The 20,342-nt window shown below is 31.9% G+C and overlaps 1 protein-coding gene across 1 annotated transcript in view; it reads right to left on the reverse strand.

The window, feature by feature from the left end:
* Window positions 1-20,342, reverse strand: part of PTPRQ (protein tyrosine phosphatase receptor type Q) — a 313,790-nt gene that overhangs the window by 156,504 nt on the left and 136,944 nt on the right. The window contains exons 37-42 of the mRNA XM_031941204.1: window positions 11,901-12,061; window positions 11,131-11,276; window positions 9,303-9,471; window positions 6,743-7,033; window positions 6,212-6,487; window positions 5,661-5,812 (exon numbers count right to left, since the gene is read on the reverse strand). Coding sequence (XP_031797064.1) covers window positions 5,661-5,812; window positions 6,212-6,487; window positions 6,743-7,033; window positions 9,303-9,471; window positions 11,131-11,276; window positions 11,901-12,061 — 1,195 coding nt within the window. The remainder of the gene's footprint in view (window positions 1-5,660; window positions 5,813-6,211; window positions 6,488-6,742; window positions 7,034-9,302; window positions 9,472-11,130; window positions 11,277-11,900; window positions 12,062-20,342) is intronic.

Below are 20,342 nucleotides of genomic sequence, written 5' to 3' on the forward strand. Positions count from 1 at the left end.
GAATTCTAAAGAATATCAAATCCAACTCCTTATTTTATACATAAGGAAACTGAGGTTGGGAGAATTTAAGGGACTTTTCCAGGGTCGCATAAGACATGATTTCTCTGAGCCAAGGTTTTCAAGCCCAGCACTCTATCTCATGCTAATCATCAGGAGAATACTGATGGATAGAGGCACTAGAAGTCATGGTTAGTATGAAGAATGAAAGAGTAGAAAAAAACTAAATACTGAGAGCTGATCCTTTTGACTACCTGCCTATTAAATGTAGACATATATTTAAAATGTACACAGTATCTCTACATTGCTTTGTGACCCTGGCTATCTAAAAGATGTAGTAAGCAAAGGAGGGATATGATGGCAACTGATCTTGGATCTAAGAAATTCACTCTTGGCAATTGATCTGTGGTTGCATTGCCTCAAGTCTTGGAGAACTGTAAGACAGAGGAGTAAACTCCTCCCAAAGCCTCCCTTTTTAAAGTCTCAGATTCTTTACAGAAATCTCAGAACTTTCTGGCTAACTCCTCATTTTCCATTAGTTGGGCTCTAAGCCCACCTTGTTGGGTCTCCCTCTCCTTTCAATTCCTTTTTCTGCCATTAGTATGTAAACTCTTCAAGGTCAGGGACTGTTTTTTGTTTTGTTTTGTTTTGTTTTTGTTTTTGTTTTTTTTTTTTTATCCTCAATCTAGCATAATGCCTGAAACACAGCAGATGCTTAATTATTGATTATTGGTTTTTGACTGTGTGATTGGAAACTTTTTTAGCTGTTTGTAATTATGGAACCAGAAATGGAAAAGCCTTCAAGGAGCCTTGGACAACCTCAGCCTTAGTTTTTACTGTTCTTTGTTGGTTTAACTTTGCTGAGAGAATTTCTGGAGAAAGAGTGGGTAAGAGGACAGGATTTAAGCTTTCTTCCCTCTGAGACCAACATGTGGCCTGAGTCGACTTGGATCACATGCCTCTGAGTTTGTTCTTCTCAGTTACAGGTGAAGGGCTTGGAGACTGACCTTGTAAGATCTGAAAGATCAGAAAAGTGATTCTCTGAATGTTGTTGCATCCTGGCATCCCAGCATTCAGGCTTTGTAGCCAGCCCAGAATTACATCCCAAAGAGTTAATATTAGAATCTACCCAGTCATAATGGAGTGAAAGACATCTTTCAGTCATGGGCATCTGGAAATGAAGTTAACCAAAACAATACCAAATAGTAATTTAGCTAAATTTGGTCTGATAAGGGATAGACACATACCCATGTCCCAATCAAGTGTTGAGGAAGAGGGTTGTAGTTTTATTCTTACTATGTCTTTGAATTAAGTATCCCTTTGTAAAAAGCTCATTGATGGGATAGCTAGATGGTACAGTGGATGGAATTCTTGGCCTGAAATCAGGAAAACTCATCTTCCTCAGTTCAAATCTGACTTTAGACACTTGCTGTGTGATTCTGGGCAAGTCATTTAACCCTATTTGCCTCAGCTGCTCATCTGTAAAATGAATTGAGACAGTAATGGCAAACTATTCCAATATCTTTGCCAAGAAAAACCCAAATGAGGTCATGGAGAGTTGGACATTTTGAAATAATTCAACATTAAAAAAAAAGAAACAAAAGAAAAGTTAATTGATGTTAAGTGGCTGAAAGAAACTAAGGTACTAATTATACCCATTTAAGGCAGGGAATAACACAAAGGTGCACTGAAGTCAGCTCTAAGTAACTCCCCAGCCGGTTGCTAAATTTTACCATGAACAAATCAGGACTTGAGTTTTTACTATTGTTTTTCATTTTCTAAGCTTAATAAAATAATGGAGAAACAACACATATTAAACTTAAAAGTGTGTCCTGCATACCTTTTTCCCCTGAAGATCTGATTGTTAAACATTTCCCAACAAGCCCCCAGGGGAACACAATTATTAGAGGTTTTTTTTTTACCAATAATTTTAGAAAAGGTGCTTACAAATCTCTCAGAGAATGGTTAGAATCCTGAGGAGAGACATAGCAAACCTTGCTCTCATAGAGTGAGGCTCACCCTCTGTGTAGAACAGTCATTGGAAACTTCTTATTTGAGATAAGTGCTTTTAAAATTGTGCTATCTCCATTCTCCAATTGATAAATGGTCAAAGTATACGAACAGACAACTCTCAAACGAAGAAATTGAAGCTATATCTAGCCATATGAAAAAGATACTCCAAGTCATTATTAATCAGAGAAATGCAAATTAAGACAACTCTGAGATACTACCACACACCTGTCAGACTGGCTAGAATGACAGGAAAAAATAATGCAGAATGTTGGAGGGGATGTGGGAAAACAGGGACACTAGTACATTGTTGGTGGAATTGTGACTACATCCCACCATTCTGGAGAGCAATTTGGAACTATGCCACAGTGTTACTACTGGGCTTATATACCAAAGAGAACTTAAAGAAGGGAAAGGGACCTGTATGTAAGAATGTTTGTGACATCCCTCTTTGTACAGAAACTGGAAACTGAGTAGATGCCCATCAATTGGAGAATGGCTGAATAAACTGTTGTATATGAATATTATGGAATATTATTGTTCGGTAAGAAACGACCAACAGGATGATTTCAGAAAGGCCTGGAGAGACTTACATGAACTGATGCTGAGTGAAATGAGCAGGACCAGGAGATGTAATGAACTGAACCAGCTACACCCAGCAAAAGAACTCTGGGAGATGACTAAGAACCATTACATCAAATTCCCAATCCCTATGTTTTTGCCCACCTGCATTTTTTGATTTCCTTCACAGGCTAACTGTATAATAGATTTCGGAGTCCAATTCTTTTTCTACAGCAAAATAATGGTTTGGACATGTATACTTATTTTGTATTTAATTTATACTCTAATATATTTAACATGTATTGGTCATCCTGCCATCTAGGGGAGGGGGTGGAGGGAAGGAGGGGAAAAATTGGAACAAAAGGTTTGGCAACTGTCAATGCTGTAAAATTACCCATGCATATAACTTGTAAATAAAAAGCTATTAAAATATAAAAAAATAAAATTGTACTATTTCGAGCTCAGTTTTTTCTATTATGTACATATATTCAGCTACTCTTCTTGACTTTAGCTCTTTGGGATTCATTGATGCTTCTCCTTTAATATATTATCTCCAGCTCCTTTATTTTACACATAAAATAGTCTTTCATTTTTGTAGTTTTCTTCATCTCTAAAATGGGAACGATAAAATTTGCACTAGGGTTTTTGTCAGGAAAATATTCTGTAAACCTACTAAGATATTCCCAAATGAGTCTATGGACTCATTTGGGAAGTTGAATGAATAAACATGCACTCATTTGGGAATATCTTAGTAGGTTCTTGATGGAATTTCTCTTCTGGAATCTTTGTAATAATAACAACTAATATTTAAATACACATTAAGCTTTATGAAGTACTTTACAGATATTCCTATAGCCAAGGGTTTTAGGTACTATTGTTATCCTCATTTTACCACTGAAGAAATGGTGGCAGAGATTAAATAATAAATCTAGCATAACACAACTAGCCAGTGACTGGGGTCAGATTTTAACTCAAGTTTTTCTGCTTCCAGATCCAGCCCTTATCCACTGTACCAACTAGTGGCAACAGATTTCAGTGTCTAAGTTTTTTTTTTTAAATCTTTTTAGCAGTATCTGAATGCTTATACTCCTTATGAGCACTAAAAGGACAAGATTTCATGAAAGGATGGTTTTTCCTGACACTGTGTATAATGAAATGATTTCATTACCTTTTCCTAGAAGTCTTCTTATTTATCTGCAATGTTTTTGTGTCTTCTATTTATATTTATAGCAAGAATGTCAATATGAATATTGTTAAATGTCTCCAACAATAGATTAACTCAATGTTCTTAAGAAAATAGTTAGATATTAAGATTATCTACAATTCAATTTTCTTTATAAACCCATTATATTTTTGAATATTTCTTAAAATTCTGTGATTCTTAAAACACAGAAAAAGAAATCTCTTTCTAAAAAATTATAATAGTCAAGCATTATCCTATATTACCTCAAAAAATTTAGCATCTAGTGTTTGACCTTTTGGTGATAAGTCCCTTAGTATTTAGTTGAGCTGGTGTTCAGACCACAAACAAAACATCACCAAGTCCATATTTCAAGTACTCCTTTACATATTTTGAGCAAAATTAATCAACATTTAGTCCAATAAAAGATTTTACAGAAGAGGAAACTGAGGATCCACTGAGTAGTAGAAAAATATTTTAACAGATGACTTCCTACAGTCATTTGAAATTGATTAAATTTCAAATCTATTACTTCCCACTTCAATTATTTGAAGCTCCAATTTTGTAATGTAGCCTTCCAAGAACTCAGAGGTACTTCCATTCCCTGGATAAAGAATTGAAGCATATGGGAATTCCATCTATATGAAGTACTATCTAGCAATATGACTACCCTAAAAACCTAATTCTCTTTTTTCCTAGTATTCCCACTGTAGCTTAGAGAGAAAAAAAAAATCTTACTAAAAGCAGACACATATAAAAGACATGGAAGAAAATTAGGATTAGATAGGGGGGAAATAGAGAGCCAGAGGCTTAGTGTCATTAATCTAATTTCACACTTCTGGGAAACAGATTCCGCATTTATTGAGTAATGTAATTCAAATTCCACCAGTCTATTAGATTCTATAATAATAACTTGATGTCAAGAAAGAGAGTCCCTGCTCCTGATAATAGACTTTTAACTATTGCTTCTCATTATTTCTATTCATTTTGCAAGCTAATAATGTTATTAAAATGATTTGTCATCAGTAATAAATCGTAATGCCCTACAGAAATGAATAAAATGTTTGGAGCAGATTGTTCTCACTATTTTTGATGTAATTAAACATAAACATCACAGTGTTTTATTTTTCTTACAAAAATATAAGAATATTTCTTAAAGGAAGATTATTGAGAATAGCACATTTTTCCATAATTAAAAATGATAATCATTCTAATATATTCAGAACTCTGACAATAATATATGCACATTTTCCTAATGATTCTTAATTACAAAAAATCTTTTTTTAGAATTTTAATTGGATGGAAGCTGAAATAAAGAGAATACTTTTTTAAACTGTTAATACCAATTAGAATGCTTTGCAGTACTTTACAAATAAAATGCACAGTCTTAACCATCATTTTTAAAATAATAAAATATAGATCCACATACAATTCTTAATTTTAAAAAATAATTGGCTGAAGATGACATTCCATTTTAAAGTAGTATGCAAAAATGCATTTGTTAGGTATTTACCGAAATTAGGTCAATGGAATATTAACAAAAAGGTAAGACAAACCTCCCAATGAGCTTAGGTCATACCCTTCTATATTATGTTCCACACAATACTGAGCTAAAAATATCAAATAGAATGATAAACACTTCCTTAAGCTCTACTTATTCCTTCCTCTCAATTTCAGATAACAAAACCTTTTTTAAAGGGGGGAGGGATAAAAAAATGGATTTCAGTGAAATTAAAGGAATAAAAGGGTTTTTTTCTTTCTTTAAATTTTAGGATTTTTAAAATGTGCCTATTACTGTGTACAGAATACTGTGGTAGGCACAGGGGGAGGAGGGAATAATGCAGAGTTTATTAGATATTACACAGTGCTGCCTTAATGAAACTTATATAGCATTTTAATACAATAAACCTACCTGATAAAATATAGTATCTGTTCCATTTTCATGAATTTTAATATTATAAACTTTAACAACACCACTTGGAAGAGGACTTGGGTTCCACATTAACCATACTGAGTCAGAAGTATAATTGATTATAGTCAAATTCTGCGGTGGTGCTAGTGGTGCTGTAGATTAACACATTACATAGTTTATACTTATAGAAATTAACAACATGAAAATAACACTCCAAATTTATTTGGCTGAAGCATTCATCCACAATGATTTATAGCACAAATATGTTTTAATTTTAGAAAATAATAGGAAAAAAACAAACAAACAAACAAACAACAACAACAAAAAAAAAATACCACAATAGCTCATGTCTTTGCAAAGCAAATCAGGAATTTCCAAAGTAGATTAAAACACACTCTGGTTCCATTATTAGAGGAGATGAGAAAAGCTGTTCAAGAGTTGTGAACCTGTTGCAAGAAGACTGTTAAATATGCTTTAATTTTCCTTGTTGTTCCTGTTTTCAGAATAAAAGCTCCTGAAAGCAGCAAAATGGCATTCTGATGATCTCTTACCTGCTTCATCTGTGTAAAAAAAGAGTGTAGAAGAAGGACCAAGTCCTTTTCTAGTTCTTGCAGCAGCAAAAAAACTATAAAGTGTAAATGGTGAGAGCTCATCCAGTATGATAGAGTTGTCAGAGGTAGTAAAAGAATAGCTTTCATTTACTCCATCTAAAGTTAAATCATAACTTATTATAGCACCATTTGGCTGTACTGGGGGATCCCAGGATAAAAAAACTGAGGTAGAAGAAAGGTTTTTAAAAGTGTTGATTACTGGTGAAGAATCTGGAACTATAAAAGAAAGAAAAAAGAATACAAAACAAAATGAACTTGAATTATCAGTATTCAATAGGTTTTAGTAACAAATGGAAAAACTTTATTATTAGCTAATAATTTTCCAGTAAAAGCTAAAGGAAAATTGTAAGTTGCAATTATAAAAGAAAACTAAAAAATTACAAAATAAAAGTATTGTTCTACTAGAAAAGTTATATGAAAAGATTTTTAAAAGCAGAGACTTGACTTAAAAAATAATTATCCTAAGCCTACCATCTTCTTCAGTTTTGAGGTGTAGTTGGGCTGTATACAAATCAGAGAATCCCTTTTCTGTTGCTGGAGTGATTTTTAATATATAATCAGTGTATTTTTTCAAATTGTCAAAAACCAGGCTTCTCTCATAAGTTTTCAGAGGTGGTCTTGTTCTATGTGCGTTTTCTTGTAAGCTCAATGAAACATAGTAGAAGACTAGACCATTTGGCTGAGATGGTGGGAACCAGCTGACATTTATTGCAGTTGAAGAAAGAGTTTCATAAGTCAGGTTTTCAACGAGCCCTTCTGGTACTATGATATATAATAAGCAAAATATAAGAGTTATGAGTTATTGCAATTAAAATATAAGTGAATATACATAGCATGAATATTTTTGTAGATAACATGTCATACTTTTTTACATATGTGATTAATTTTTATAACTTTTATTATGGAAAATGCCAGTGGCTGTAATATCTTTCTTATTTTCCGTTTACTTAACACAAATAGGTCAAGGTCTCTTGAATGTAAGTCACTTTTTTCTTGTAAGAATTTATTTTCATATGATTGCTCTTACCAACTCATTATCAATTGAACAAATATTTAGAGTAATAATAATAAAATTTATCAGTGGCTTAAAAACAGTGATTCTTAGCTCCTTTTGGACATATTTGCCCTATTTTGCCACCATTACTACAGAAATGGAAGGGGATACATAGATTTAAAAATATTTTGTATTTTCCTTAGTTTTTCATTTCAGAATAATGAAATAGATATTACCTAGTTGACTACCTATTAACCACAAACTACATATACATAGCAAAATTGGTATTAGGGCAGTAGACAACAGTCTGATATACCTGCTTGTTGCCTGCCTGTCTTACCAAAACTTGGTAATTTTGAACATTCTTTCATATTTTCCCCTCTAATAATATGTAACAAATATCTTTATATTTAAAATAATCTATGTGTGTGTTTCTATATTTCTGTGAAAATGAAAGAAAAAGGCAAATTATTTTTAATAACTTATTCTACAACTTGAGATGCTATTTTAGTGGCCTTAAAAGACAGATCTTTGTATTCAGGAGATTTACTCTTCCTAGAAATACTAGCTTCATCTAGATAAATGGTACTTTTTTTTTTCAGTGAAGCACTGAAGTTGCCATGGATATGAGAGGTGTTGGTAGCATTTTTAACTTGGTCTTCTGGGATAGATACTTCTTGAGAGTCTCATCTCCATGGAAAATTAAGTGATACAAGAGGTAGAGGGGGAACAGGAAGTTACCATAGTAACTTCCACATACAAACCACAAAAATGGAAATACATTCTCTAATATGTGAATTAGTAAATTAATTTGCAATGATTGTACTATTTCTAGTAGTACGAGATATTAATGAGGGCCATTCTGTTCCTATATGAATAGATGAAAAATTAACATTGAAACATTCAGGAATAATATAGATAACGCTAAAGCATGGAAATCACAAAGGAGTTGTCTTTGCTTTTGTGGGTTAATCACAGGACTGGACTAAAAAGTCCAGGTATTTATTTTAAGCCTAAAATACTTATTTTCATTTCAACATACCAATTACAAACTCAACAGGACTCCAAAAGTCTAAAACATCCATTTAAAGCTATTCCTTGCTCCCCCTCCCATTCAAAAAGATGAGACATATAAAACTTCTAATCATATTTTATTCTTTGAGAAGTTTATGTTAATCCATTTGAGAAGCCCCTACCATCTGGGTTTCGGTTGACAATATGCACCACTGGGCTGAAAAATAAATACTGTTAAGATTGATTCATACATTTGACTTAGGGCAATAATATTTTATAATAATAATAATAATAATAATAATAGCACTGGGAGTAAGGAAGATGGAAAAAGTAAATAATTGTGAATATGGCACTGTAATCTCAAGATGAATCCTAAAAAAATTTTAAAAAATGGAATGTTACAAGGAACAAAATTATCATCACACAACATTATAAGAGCAAGAGATAAATGACTATGAATAGGAAAAAATGTAGGATCTTATAAACATCAATTAAAAGAGAATTTTAAAAAAAGTTAACATCAACTATGTTGAAAGAAATCCTTCATGAATTTCCAAACACTGAAAAGGTCAAGATCATGTTAATCATTAATCTATAATAAGAATTATTAGTAAGTATACATCAATTTAATTATATATTTTGTGAATAATAAAGATATTAATCTATAATAACAAGATATTTTTATATCTAAAATACATTTTCTCAAATAGTTTTGAGGGAAATTATGTCATTAATTTAACCATCATGTACAGAGTACTAGTATTTTTGCAAATCAATAAATCTTCTGATTTTGAAAAACATTTCAAGAGGCTGAAAAATGAACAGAATAATACTTTCACAGCAATATATAATGTATTTTAAAGTAATATTTTAATTAGTGATTTATAAACTTACTTGTAACCTAAATATTCAAAAAAAAACTTGACAACTAATAGAGATAGTTTGCAAAAGCTATTGAAATCAACTTAAATCTCTGAAGTTCAATATATTTTTTAAATTAAATGTATATCTCAGTTTACATACTGTCTTGATCTGTGTACACTTGAATTGCATCACTGGTTTTGTTTCCATTTCCCATTGAAGTACTTGCTGTCACCCAAAATACATAGTAGCTGAATACTGCCAAATTTTCTATTACTGCAGATATTGTCATATTGTCAGAGAAACTGACTATGTCATGCAGAGTAAAATTCTGAAATATAAACACAAATGTTTGTGGTTATTTAGGATGACTTGTTCTTGATTGCATGTAGACTTTTGTAAATACTTTTGAATGTATACTTTTGAAAATAATAGTGTATACTACAAAATGTTCCTGTAGTTTAAAATTTACCATGGGTCAACATTTTTTTCAATCCTGGGAATTCATAAACTTTGACCACGAAAATCAATTATTTTGTACAATTTTTAATCAATTAGTCTATAAATATTTTGATAGAATAATAACATTGGATCATATTTATATTGCTAAGGTTAACAAAGCATTTAACATATATTATCTCATTTTATCCTCACAATAATCCTAAGAAATGTCATTATTAGCCTCTCATTTTTCACATAAATGGATATGGCTCCTTTAATTTGACTAATAAGTATTAGAGGCAGAATTTGTGATTGTCTTATTCTGTGGTAATATGCACAATTAATCTTTCATAATAACATAGTTACTTATTTTTCTAGAATTATTTCACATTATTTCCCCTTTTCTATACTCTGTATTTCAACCAAACTAACTTAATGAGATTATTGAACTTGATAATCCACATCTCATTTCCCTATTTTTGTCCAGGTTACCTCCATGCCTAGAAAGCACTTACTCTCAACTATACTATTAGCCACTTGTGTGCCAAGTCTCTTTACTTCTGTCAGCCTCAGTTTCCCCATCTATCAAATGAGAATGCTAGGCCACAAGTTTCATGAATGATTATTAATGAAACACACAATGAAGATCAGAGCTCTGAAGAAGATGGTATTTATCAGAATGAGATTTTAAATGGCCTAACAAGGCTATAAAACCTTAACAAGAATATTGTACTCTTTTAGTTGTCATTGTTTTCATCAATCTTTGCTAATTGTCCACCATTCAATCTATATATCACTTTTATACCATTATTCCAAATTCTTTGAATAAATATGCATACATTTATATTATTCTTAAGACAAATTCTAGAAGGAGGAAATGGAAAAAAATAATCCTTGAAAAATATAAATCTGTATCTCCTAGTATCTTTTTTTATGTGACCACTTTGTGCAATTCTGTGGTGAGCACATACTTCAAAGCATTCTTAAAAGAAGTTAATAAAAACTAAATGTGTCAAAATTGGATAAATATCAAGTGGCAATTTTTTTTTGCAAAAATGAATGTGATCTATGCAGCTCCTAAAGGCATATTTAGGCACTATTTACACAGGCACTTTACAGATGATAAGTGCTTACTTTTATTCATTTAAATTGAGGGCTGAAGACATTGGTTATGGACAACAAGAAACTACAGATAATCTAAGAAGCATTCAGTAAGGCAAAAAATAGTTGTCATAAAAATATTTTATTAATAAATATTATTTATTTAAACCATAAGTATAGTATTTTAGAAAATAATATTTTGTCAAATATACTAAAGCGACATATTGCTTCTTTAAATTATAATTCATACCAAATATAAGGAAATATGTGTCTAAATATCACATTTTATTTTTTTGGTAGGAATAGATTTTCCCCAAAAAAATAGAATTTTAATTATAAGTATAAGCCCAAACAGCTTTCTTTACTAAAAATCATTAGTTCTATCACTGATAGAAAGTAAAGGAATGGGGATAAAGTTAAGAAAAAAAAAAAAAAAACAAAGTCTTACCTGCATAAAAGTACCTGAATTATTTTGATAATAAACAGAGTAATACTGTATAATCCCATTGGGCTTTGAAGGAGGGTCCCAAAAAAGAATTATTGATGAGGAAGTGAGATTTGCATAATGGACATCTTTTGGTGGATCACTGGGTGCTGAAGAAACACAAACAATACTTATCTCCCTGAACATTGGTAATTACATTATAGATGGCTAGAATTTCAATGTTGTTGTTTTTAATCTTTGTTTATGTTAAAAATGATAGATGCATTTTTATCAAGTCTACTAAAGGAATGAAATAAACTTGATAAAGCTATTTTTTTCACTTTTGGAGAGGAGAAGTCAGCAGAACTGAAGAATTGGGAGTGGGACACTATAGTAATACATCAAAAAATTCAGTCTAAGCCAGATCATGTCTCTCAATAATATAACTGGGGTTTCCTACTACAAATAACAGAGGAAACTCATCAAACACTGTTCCCACTAACAGCCATTGCCTAGAATCCAGAGGGCAACATTGCAGTAAGATTAGTGCTCATTGTCATGTGAAGACCTAATTAAGAAAATAATTATGGGGTTATACAATATATAAATAAAGGACAGAAGAAAATATGCAATAGATCTAAATAAAATTTAATGTTATACAGTTGTGTGTATTAGATCTTGGGCTTTAGTGCCGCTTAAAATAAAATAAAAAATTAGTTGGGATTTGACATATGATCCTTTTTCTTTCTCTACAGAATTACATTTTTCATTAAATTATTTTCATAAGAACTTACCTCCCTCTGGCGTCCTAAAGCTAATGAGGTTACTTTTAATTTTTCCATCACCAAATCTTGTGCTTGCTGTGACATAAGCATTGTATTTAATATTATTTTCCAAATCTGCATATTCCAGTGATGTTTCAGTTACATTAATAGCTTTTAGAGATGATTTATCCCTAAAGAGAAAGATGCATGCGTGTGTAATTACATATCTGCTTAAAGTACAATAAATAAATAAAAATCACATACAAAATTTCCTGAGTTTAACAATTGTAAGTTACCAAATTGCACAATTTGAATTTCATTAATTTAGTATAAATGGGGTGGAGTTTAAAAAGAATTGGCAAAAAAATCATGCATTACAAAATATTTTTAAATAATAACTTTTCATTTTCAAAATATATTCAAAGATAGTTTTTAAACATTCATCCTTAGAAAATCTTGTGCTCCAAATTTTTATCCCTCCCCTCCCTGAACCCCTCCTGTAAACAACAAGTAATCCAATGTGTTAAACATGTACAATTTTTTTCTATACGTATTTCCACATTTATCATGCTACACAAGAAAAATCAGATCAAAACATGAGAAAGAAAAACAAAAACAAAAGGCAAACAAACAACAAAAAAATGGGGATAAACTATGTTGTGAATTATAATCAGTCCCCATAATCCTCCTTCTGGATGCAGATGGCTCTCTCCATCAAAAATCTACTGGAATTGGCCAGAATCTCTTCCTTGTTAAAAAGAGCCAAGTCCATCAGAATTAATCATTATATAATCTTGTTGTTGCTATGTTATCCTGGTTCTAGCCACTGCACTTACCATCAGTTCATGTAAATCTTACTAAGCCTTTCCAAAATCACCTTGCTAATCATTTCTTATAGAACAATAATATTCCATAACATTCATATACCATAATTTATTCAGCCATTCTCCAACTGATGGGTATGCATTCAGTCTCCAGTTCCTTGCCACTAGAAAGAGTTGCTACAAACATTTTTGCACATGTGGGTCCTTTTTCCTTTTTTTATGATCTTTGGGATACTGTCCAGTAGAAACACTGCTGGATCAAAAGTTTGATAGTCCTTTGGATATAGTTCCAAATTGCTCTGCAGAATGGTTGGATTTGTTCACAACTCCACCAACAATGTATTAGTGTCCCAGTTTTCCCACATCCCCTCCAACATTTATCACTATATTTTCCTGTCATCTCAGCTAATCTGAGAGGTGTATAGTAGTACCTTAGAGTTGTATTAATTTGCATTTCTCTAATCAATAGTGATTTAGAGAATTTTTTCATATGACAAGAAATGGTTTAAAGTTCTTCATCTGAAAATTGTTTTCTTCATATCCTTTGACCATTTATGAATTGGAGAATGACTTATATTCTTTTAAATTTGGGTAAATTCTCTATATATTTTAGAAAGGAGGCCTGTATCAGAACCCTTGATTATAAAGATTTTTCCCAGTTTTCTGCTCCCTTCTAATCTTGCTACATTAGTTTTGTTTGTACAAATCCTTTTTAATTTAGCATAATCAAAATTATCCATTTTACCTTTCATATTGTACTCTACTTCTTTGGTCATAAATTCCTTCCTTCTCCAAAAATCTGAGAGGTAGACTATTCTTTGTTCTTCTAAATTGTTTATAATATCACTCTTTCTGTCTAAATCATGAACCCATTTTGACCTTATCTTGGTATAGTGTATTAGGTGTTGGTCAATGACTAGTTTCTGCCAAACTGTTTTCCAATTTTTGCAGTAATTTTTGTCAAATAGTGAATTCTTACACCAAATAGTGAAGCTGGGATCTTTGGGTTTAATCAAAAACTTGATTACTAAATCATTGACTATTTTTCTTGTGAACTGAACTTATTCCCCTTATCAACTATCCTATTTATTAACCAGTACCAAATGATTTTGAAGACCACTGCTTTATAACACATTTTAGATTTTAGTACAGCTTTTTTTCTATAAAATATTTTTAAAGTAATTTAAGTTGATTATTTTCAAGTACAACATTAAAGATAAGGAAACTCAAGTACAAATCTTGCTTATTTCTTTCAACCTGTTTGCTTAACAACAAAATAAGGCATTGGATTTTATAGATGCTATTTTTTAACCTATTTCAAGTAAACAATGAGTAAGTCCTACAATTAAACCAAAGAAAGAAATAAGGCTAGATAGACTTGATAGGAAATAGGCTCCAAAGAAATCTTTTAAATATTGGTTTTATACCCCAAGTTCCTATCATGTGCATTGTATATAGCAGATATATAATAAATGTTTGATTGATTGAATAAATTTCCTTTGGAAAATTCTATACTTGTTTTGATGATTTCCATCCCTCCCTGAAATAAAGGCCCATCTTTTAATATCAATATTATTCTGACAATACTGTGTGACTGTGAATCATGGAATCTGAAGAGATTAGATTTTGGAAGGAAAGGTACATGATGAGTGTGAGTGGCCTGAAATACATTAGCAGTGAAGAATTGTGCAGCATGGTGTAATATAGCATCAGGGAGATGCAGGACCAAGAAAGGAGGTAAATCAATCATGAAACAAAAATGAAGGATAAGGCAACTGATAATGTATTCTACTGATATACACACAAGGGCAAGAGATCTAAAGAACACTCCCATCCTTTGACACATTGGGTGAAACCAAAAAGGAAGATTTATGGAAAGGCATGGGCAAGAGTTACACAGGATGGCAAGGATTGAATGGATTGTGAACTGCACAAGTGGATTTCTGAAGTGGTAACAATTTTGATTTTAAAAGCCTCAGAGTTTGAATGCCAACCCTGTCCTTACTGAGTGTTAACTTGGAGCAAATAATTTAACAAATTGGGAGGTTTCAATTTTCTTATTTAGAAAATACACAGTTTGAATTAAATGATCTTTTAGTTCTTTTCCAGTCAGGGTTCACTGTAGCTATCTCAAGCACTGATTGTTACATTTTCTGTATGAATATTTATTTACATTTCAGAAATTGTCAAACACTACAAATCAGGCTTGATTTATCATTTTGTTGAGTCAATTATTAAACATTTATTAGTACACCCTTGCTTCTACCTCTAAAATCATCTACACTAAATTCATCTGATAATGTTAAGTAGATATTGTATCTAAGACATTGTATTCAGGACTGGGGTTAAAGAGACATGAACCAAAAAACATATAACTCCAAGTAGGTTACATTTCATTGGGACAAGCATTGCTTATGCCTTATGGAATTATATCTCTCATTCTAGGTATTATAGAAACTTTATTTCTACAGTTTTAAAATATGTGTAAGTTAAAATATATATTTTGTACAGAGCCTTTATTTGATGATTTTGAAAATGAACTTTTGTTTTCAATGATTTTGAAGGACATTATCAATGATTACTAAAAGAATAGATTTCAGTTATTTTTCAGTCTTTCATTCATTTAACAAATACTTGTTGAGATATTACTATTTGCAAAACACTCTAGTAAGCATTATAGAGGATGCATATTCCTGCCCTAAAGGAGCTTATAGGCCAGCAGAAAGGTCTTTGTATTCCCAGGCTTTGTTTTATTCCCACAGAAGCAGTTAAACTTCTTTAAAAATTAGATTTTTAATTGAAAAATAGTTGAAAAGTTCATTATAATGAAAAATTATCGAATCAGTGCATGAGATTGTAGACAGATTGGATCAGCCAAATGAGACCCAACTGTCAACAGTTTCATTGGGCATAACTTTATTAGATGTAGTGGTGACAGCTTTCTTTACTATCACTTTTGCCATACTATAGGATCTTTAAATAATTTTTATGCTGCATTTACCACTCTCGAGGCAAAATAATCTGATCTAGTAACTCTAACCCAATTCTATACTCATTTCATTTGTCACAGGTAATCAAAATACTATGAATAGCTAATCGAATTCAACTCCAGATAAACTATGATAATGCCACAAAATAAACTACTTATGGTATATTCACATCAAAAATCTCACATTAAAATATGTTAAATATAGATAAAAAATATTGTTATCGCTGCTGTTGATACTACAAGAAAATATCAATATAAATTACCTTGTTGGTTTTTTAGTTTAATTAGTAGTTAAATCTACTTCCTTATATATCATATAATAAATTGGTATAATACAAATATGGTGGTTCTATTATTGTAAATTAAGAGAAATCATCTTCAAAGAAATGTAAGCAGATCTGTTTCATTTAAACTCTGCTTGTTACCTGCAAATTCCTTGGCTCAGCTAGATTTTATGCAAAATTCATACTCTATGATGAATACATTAATAACTAAGATAGTCAAAAGATCCTAGACCTGACAAACACCAATTACTATTTTTTAAAAGCCCAGTGAAATGGACACCATACTAACAGACTAGAAATATCTGGTTATTTATGTTTTTACTAAGATCAATGATCTTAAATCAAAGATCAAAGATTGAATGGTTAGAACTTTTAAAAAAAAAATTCCAAGGTAGTAGAAAGGATAAAGATGTAAAGGAATAAATAATGTCTTATTATACATATTCCAACCAAATCTATTTAAATATAATAGTGAAAAAAAGAGGAAAGAAACAAATAGAAGGAAGGAAGGAAGGAAGGAAGGAACAAAGGAATGAACAAAGGAATGAAGGAAGAAAAGAAAGAGGGAGGGAGGGAAGGAATAAAGGAAGAAGGAAGGAAAGAAGGAAGGAAGGAACAAATGAATGAACAAAGGAATGAAGGAAGGAAGGAAGGAAAAGAGGAGGGTAAATCATTTAATCTAAGTTTCCTCACCTGCAAAATGTGTTGAATAAAATAGCATGCACCACACAAGATTGTTGTAAGGATTAAATGAAATAATGTTTATAAAGCATTGTGTAAACTTTAAAGCACTATATAAAATATTTTATTTTAACATTTTTGAATATTATTATTAATAATTATCATTATTACTTATCATCATTAAATAATTAAACTTAATATTTTTGACTCAGAGATAACAACACTATTTAACCCTGATGCAAGGGAACATTTCCTAAAAACAGACATGCAAAACAATAAATTGAGAGTTGGTAGGTTCCCCCTTCTTGGGTAAAGATGGAGGCTTCCTGATCACTTGTCAGGTATTCTGTAGTGGAGATTCCTTTGTAGGGATTCCTTTTGGGGATCTTGTTTCGATCAGATGACCCCTAAGTTCTTTTTTAACACTTTAATTATGTTTATTCTTGGCCTCCCCTAAGTTCTTTTTTAACACTTTAATTATGTTTATTCTTGGCCTCCCCTAAGTTCTTTTTTAACACTTTAATTATGTTTATTCTTGGCCTCCAGTTCAGTAAAATGGTCCTCCTCTTTGGAGATTTTTTCAGAAAGACATAGACAAGAAATACACAAGTTTAAAAGGTGGGAATAGATTAGGATCTTCACTCTCGCAAGGAGTAGAAACATTAAGTATATCAAATTCATAAAAATAAACTTATAGCTTGTGTTAGAATTCTTACAAGGTAGGTGCTAAGTCAGTGGAGTTGATAGAGACAATGGTTGTTTAGCAGGGTGCTTAACAGTTCTCTAGATGTACTTAGTACTTACTATAATTCCACAAGATTCACATCTTTGAGAGAGCATATATAAGCTAGGAGCCTCAACCAGGATGCACTTCAGGAGATTCACAAGCCAGGATTGAGTTGAGGAGATTCACAAGGCAGAGAAGGCAGCTTAAGCTCTCAGAACCAAGGAGAGAGATAGGCTTCTATTAAAGCTAACCAGGCCCCAGGAAAAGAGACAAGACTTTGAAGGAGAAAATAAAGGATTTGAACTTTAATTTCTGGCTGCATTTGAGGTGATTATTACACTGAGCTGAAACTAAGGCTGCCTCCAGAAGCCCCCCAAGAAACCTGCTCTCAGAGAACATTATATTTTAGAGAAGAAAATATTACATTTTGGCGCCCAATGTGGGGCTAAGAACCTTCATATGTGACCCAGAAATTAGGGTGAATACAACAAGGAAACTTTGTTAAAGGGCTAAAACAGTATTTCAGTTACAATGGGGCAGATGTTTAGAAAACAGCCTTCTTTTTCTCTACAAGGAAAATGTGTAGAGAGCATTGTCAGACTTATGAAAAGCCAAGATTTGATTATAATTTGGGAGCAAATACTGAACTTTTAGAAACTGTACAGTACACATCTCCTTGATTCTCTATGGGAAAAGAATTGGATCTAGAGGAGTGGAAATTAGTAAGAGAACAACTATGTCAACTCTACAGTGAAAATGGACCTGACTCAATTTCCAAAGACACACTTAATACATATAATTTAATACAACTTCCTTTAGGAAATCATATAAGTTATAGAATAAGGAAAAAGATGAAAGAGTAGGAGGGGGAAGAGCCAACTAAACTAGGTGAAAAGGATGAAGAATCAGAAAAGAATGGAGTTAAGTACAATTTTGAGTGTGATACTTCACATCAGAAGAAATTAGGTTATTCCTCATCCCCTGACCTACCTCCTTTAATTAATCCTTCACGAGTAGAGAGAGAAGGAGGAGGAAGAGAGGCAATGACACAAATAGAACCACTTATGAAGCAGCCTATGACAAGATTACAAAAAGCATTGGTTAAAGAAAAAAATGAAGGACAGGATGGATCTGATTTAATACATGCATACCCTGTGATTGAAGAGCTTGACTCTTCAGGTCAAAAAAGAAGAAGATACACTCCTTTTGATTTGGAAAAAAAAATTAAGGATTTGAAAAAAGGTTGCACTCTTTATGGGGCTACATCATCTTATGTTAAGATGTTACTAGACTGTTCGGCTTATAGAAATCCTAACCCCCAGTCACTGGAAATCCATATCAAGGACATGTTTAGAACCTGGACAAAACTTGTTGTGGCTTTCAGAGTATCATGAATTATGAAGGATTCAAGCCAGATGCAATAGGCAAACAGGAGTTAATATACAAATCACTTTTGACCACCTAGCTGGTGAAGGTCAGTATGGAGAGAATTCAGTCCAGATTAATTATCCCACAACAGCTTATGCACAGATAGCTACTGCTGCTATAAAAGCTTGGGATTCCCTCCCAGAGAATTTTCTTGTTGGGGATACCTAAATAATAAAAAAGATAATCAATTTTAAGAATTGATATAGCAGTACTTAAAAGTCAGTCTAGTAATAATATGCTAGCGGACTGACAAAATTTCAGGGATAATGAGAAAAGAAGGGGAAATGATGTTCAATTTTCTTTATTATAGAATGTGTTTTAGAAGTCTTAGTGCACTTTTAAGCTATTAAATATTAAGCATTTAAAGCTTAAGACTTCTGGGATATCTTGGATAGGATAATATTTTCTTCATAAACCCACTATTCTCTGTGGCAACAGAGGGCAGTTTAATAATTCTTTACAATCTATTCCATTATCTTAGTCTATGTCTGTCTGGCTGCTGTTGGCTCAAGGACATCAATTGTCTCTGTGAAGCCTAGGATAAACAGAGCTATGGGAGATGATGTGGGGGCAGTTCCTTCTTTTTCTCCATTTAGTAATGGGCATTCTTCCATATGTAAGGGAAATTCAGACATAACATTTGATATTTTGGAGGATATATTTATGGAATAACTAAGAACTATAACTAACCAGAGCAGATCTCATTTTGGTGGAATACAATAAAATCTTTAAGCCAAAAAACAATCAATGTTTTGAAAGTACTCTGTTAACATGCATTTGACTGAGATGAGATCATAGCAATAAGGCTCAAAATTTCTCACTGCTGGGAATTTAAGAAACAGTTATCAACTGAATAATAATAAAGTAAATAATAGTAATAATATAAAAATACTACCATTTCGCATAGTAATATCTCTCACATTGTTTCAATGAGAAGGGTTAAACAAAGTTCTTTTCCTGACTGATTTCCCTACTTCTTTTTTCTGCTTTCCAATTCATTCTCCACATAGCTATCCAAGTAAATTTTCTAAATTGCAAATCTGACCCTGTCAACCCCCTATAAATTCCATGGGATCTTTATTGCTTCTACAATCAAATATAAGATGGTTTGTTTACTTTTTAACCTCCTTCACATCATCAACTTTACCTAACTTTTCAATCTTAGTATACATCACTACATTTTCTTGCATACTATATTCCGGGAAAGATGGATTTCTTGCTGTTATTCACACATGATATGCCATTTCTCTTCTCTAAAGCTTTGAACTGCCTGTCTCTTATCCTTATTTCCTTAAAAAATATTCAAATATAGCCTTCTCTGTGAAAGCTTTCCTAATCCTCCCATCTCTCATCTGGTAATAACTTTTCAATAACAAATAAACAACAACATCAAAAAACCCTTGTATTTATTTGCACAAACTATGTTATTTCCTCAATAGATTTTAAATCCTTTGAATATAAGCATAGTTTTGTCTTTGTGTTTATTATTCTGTGATTGATTGATCTCTTATTAATATCAAGAATAGGACTAGTCTTATC

The sequence above is a fragment of the Sarcophilus harrisii genome, chromosome 5 (genome assembly GCF_902635505.1).
Source record: "Sarcophilus harrisii chromosome 5, mSarHar1.11, whole genome shotgun sequence".
Classification (NCBI taxonomy): domain Eukaryota; kingdom Metazoa; phylum Chordata; class Mammalia; order Dasyuromorphia; family Dasyuridae; genus Sarcophilus; species Sarcophilus harrisii.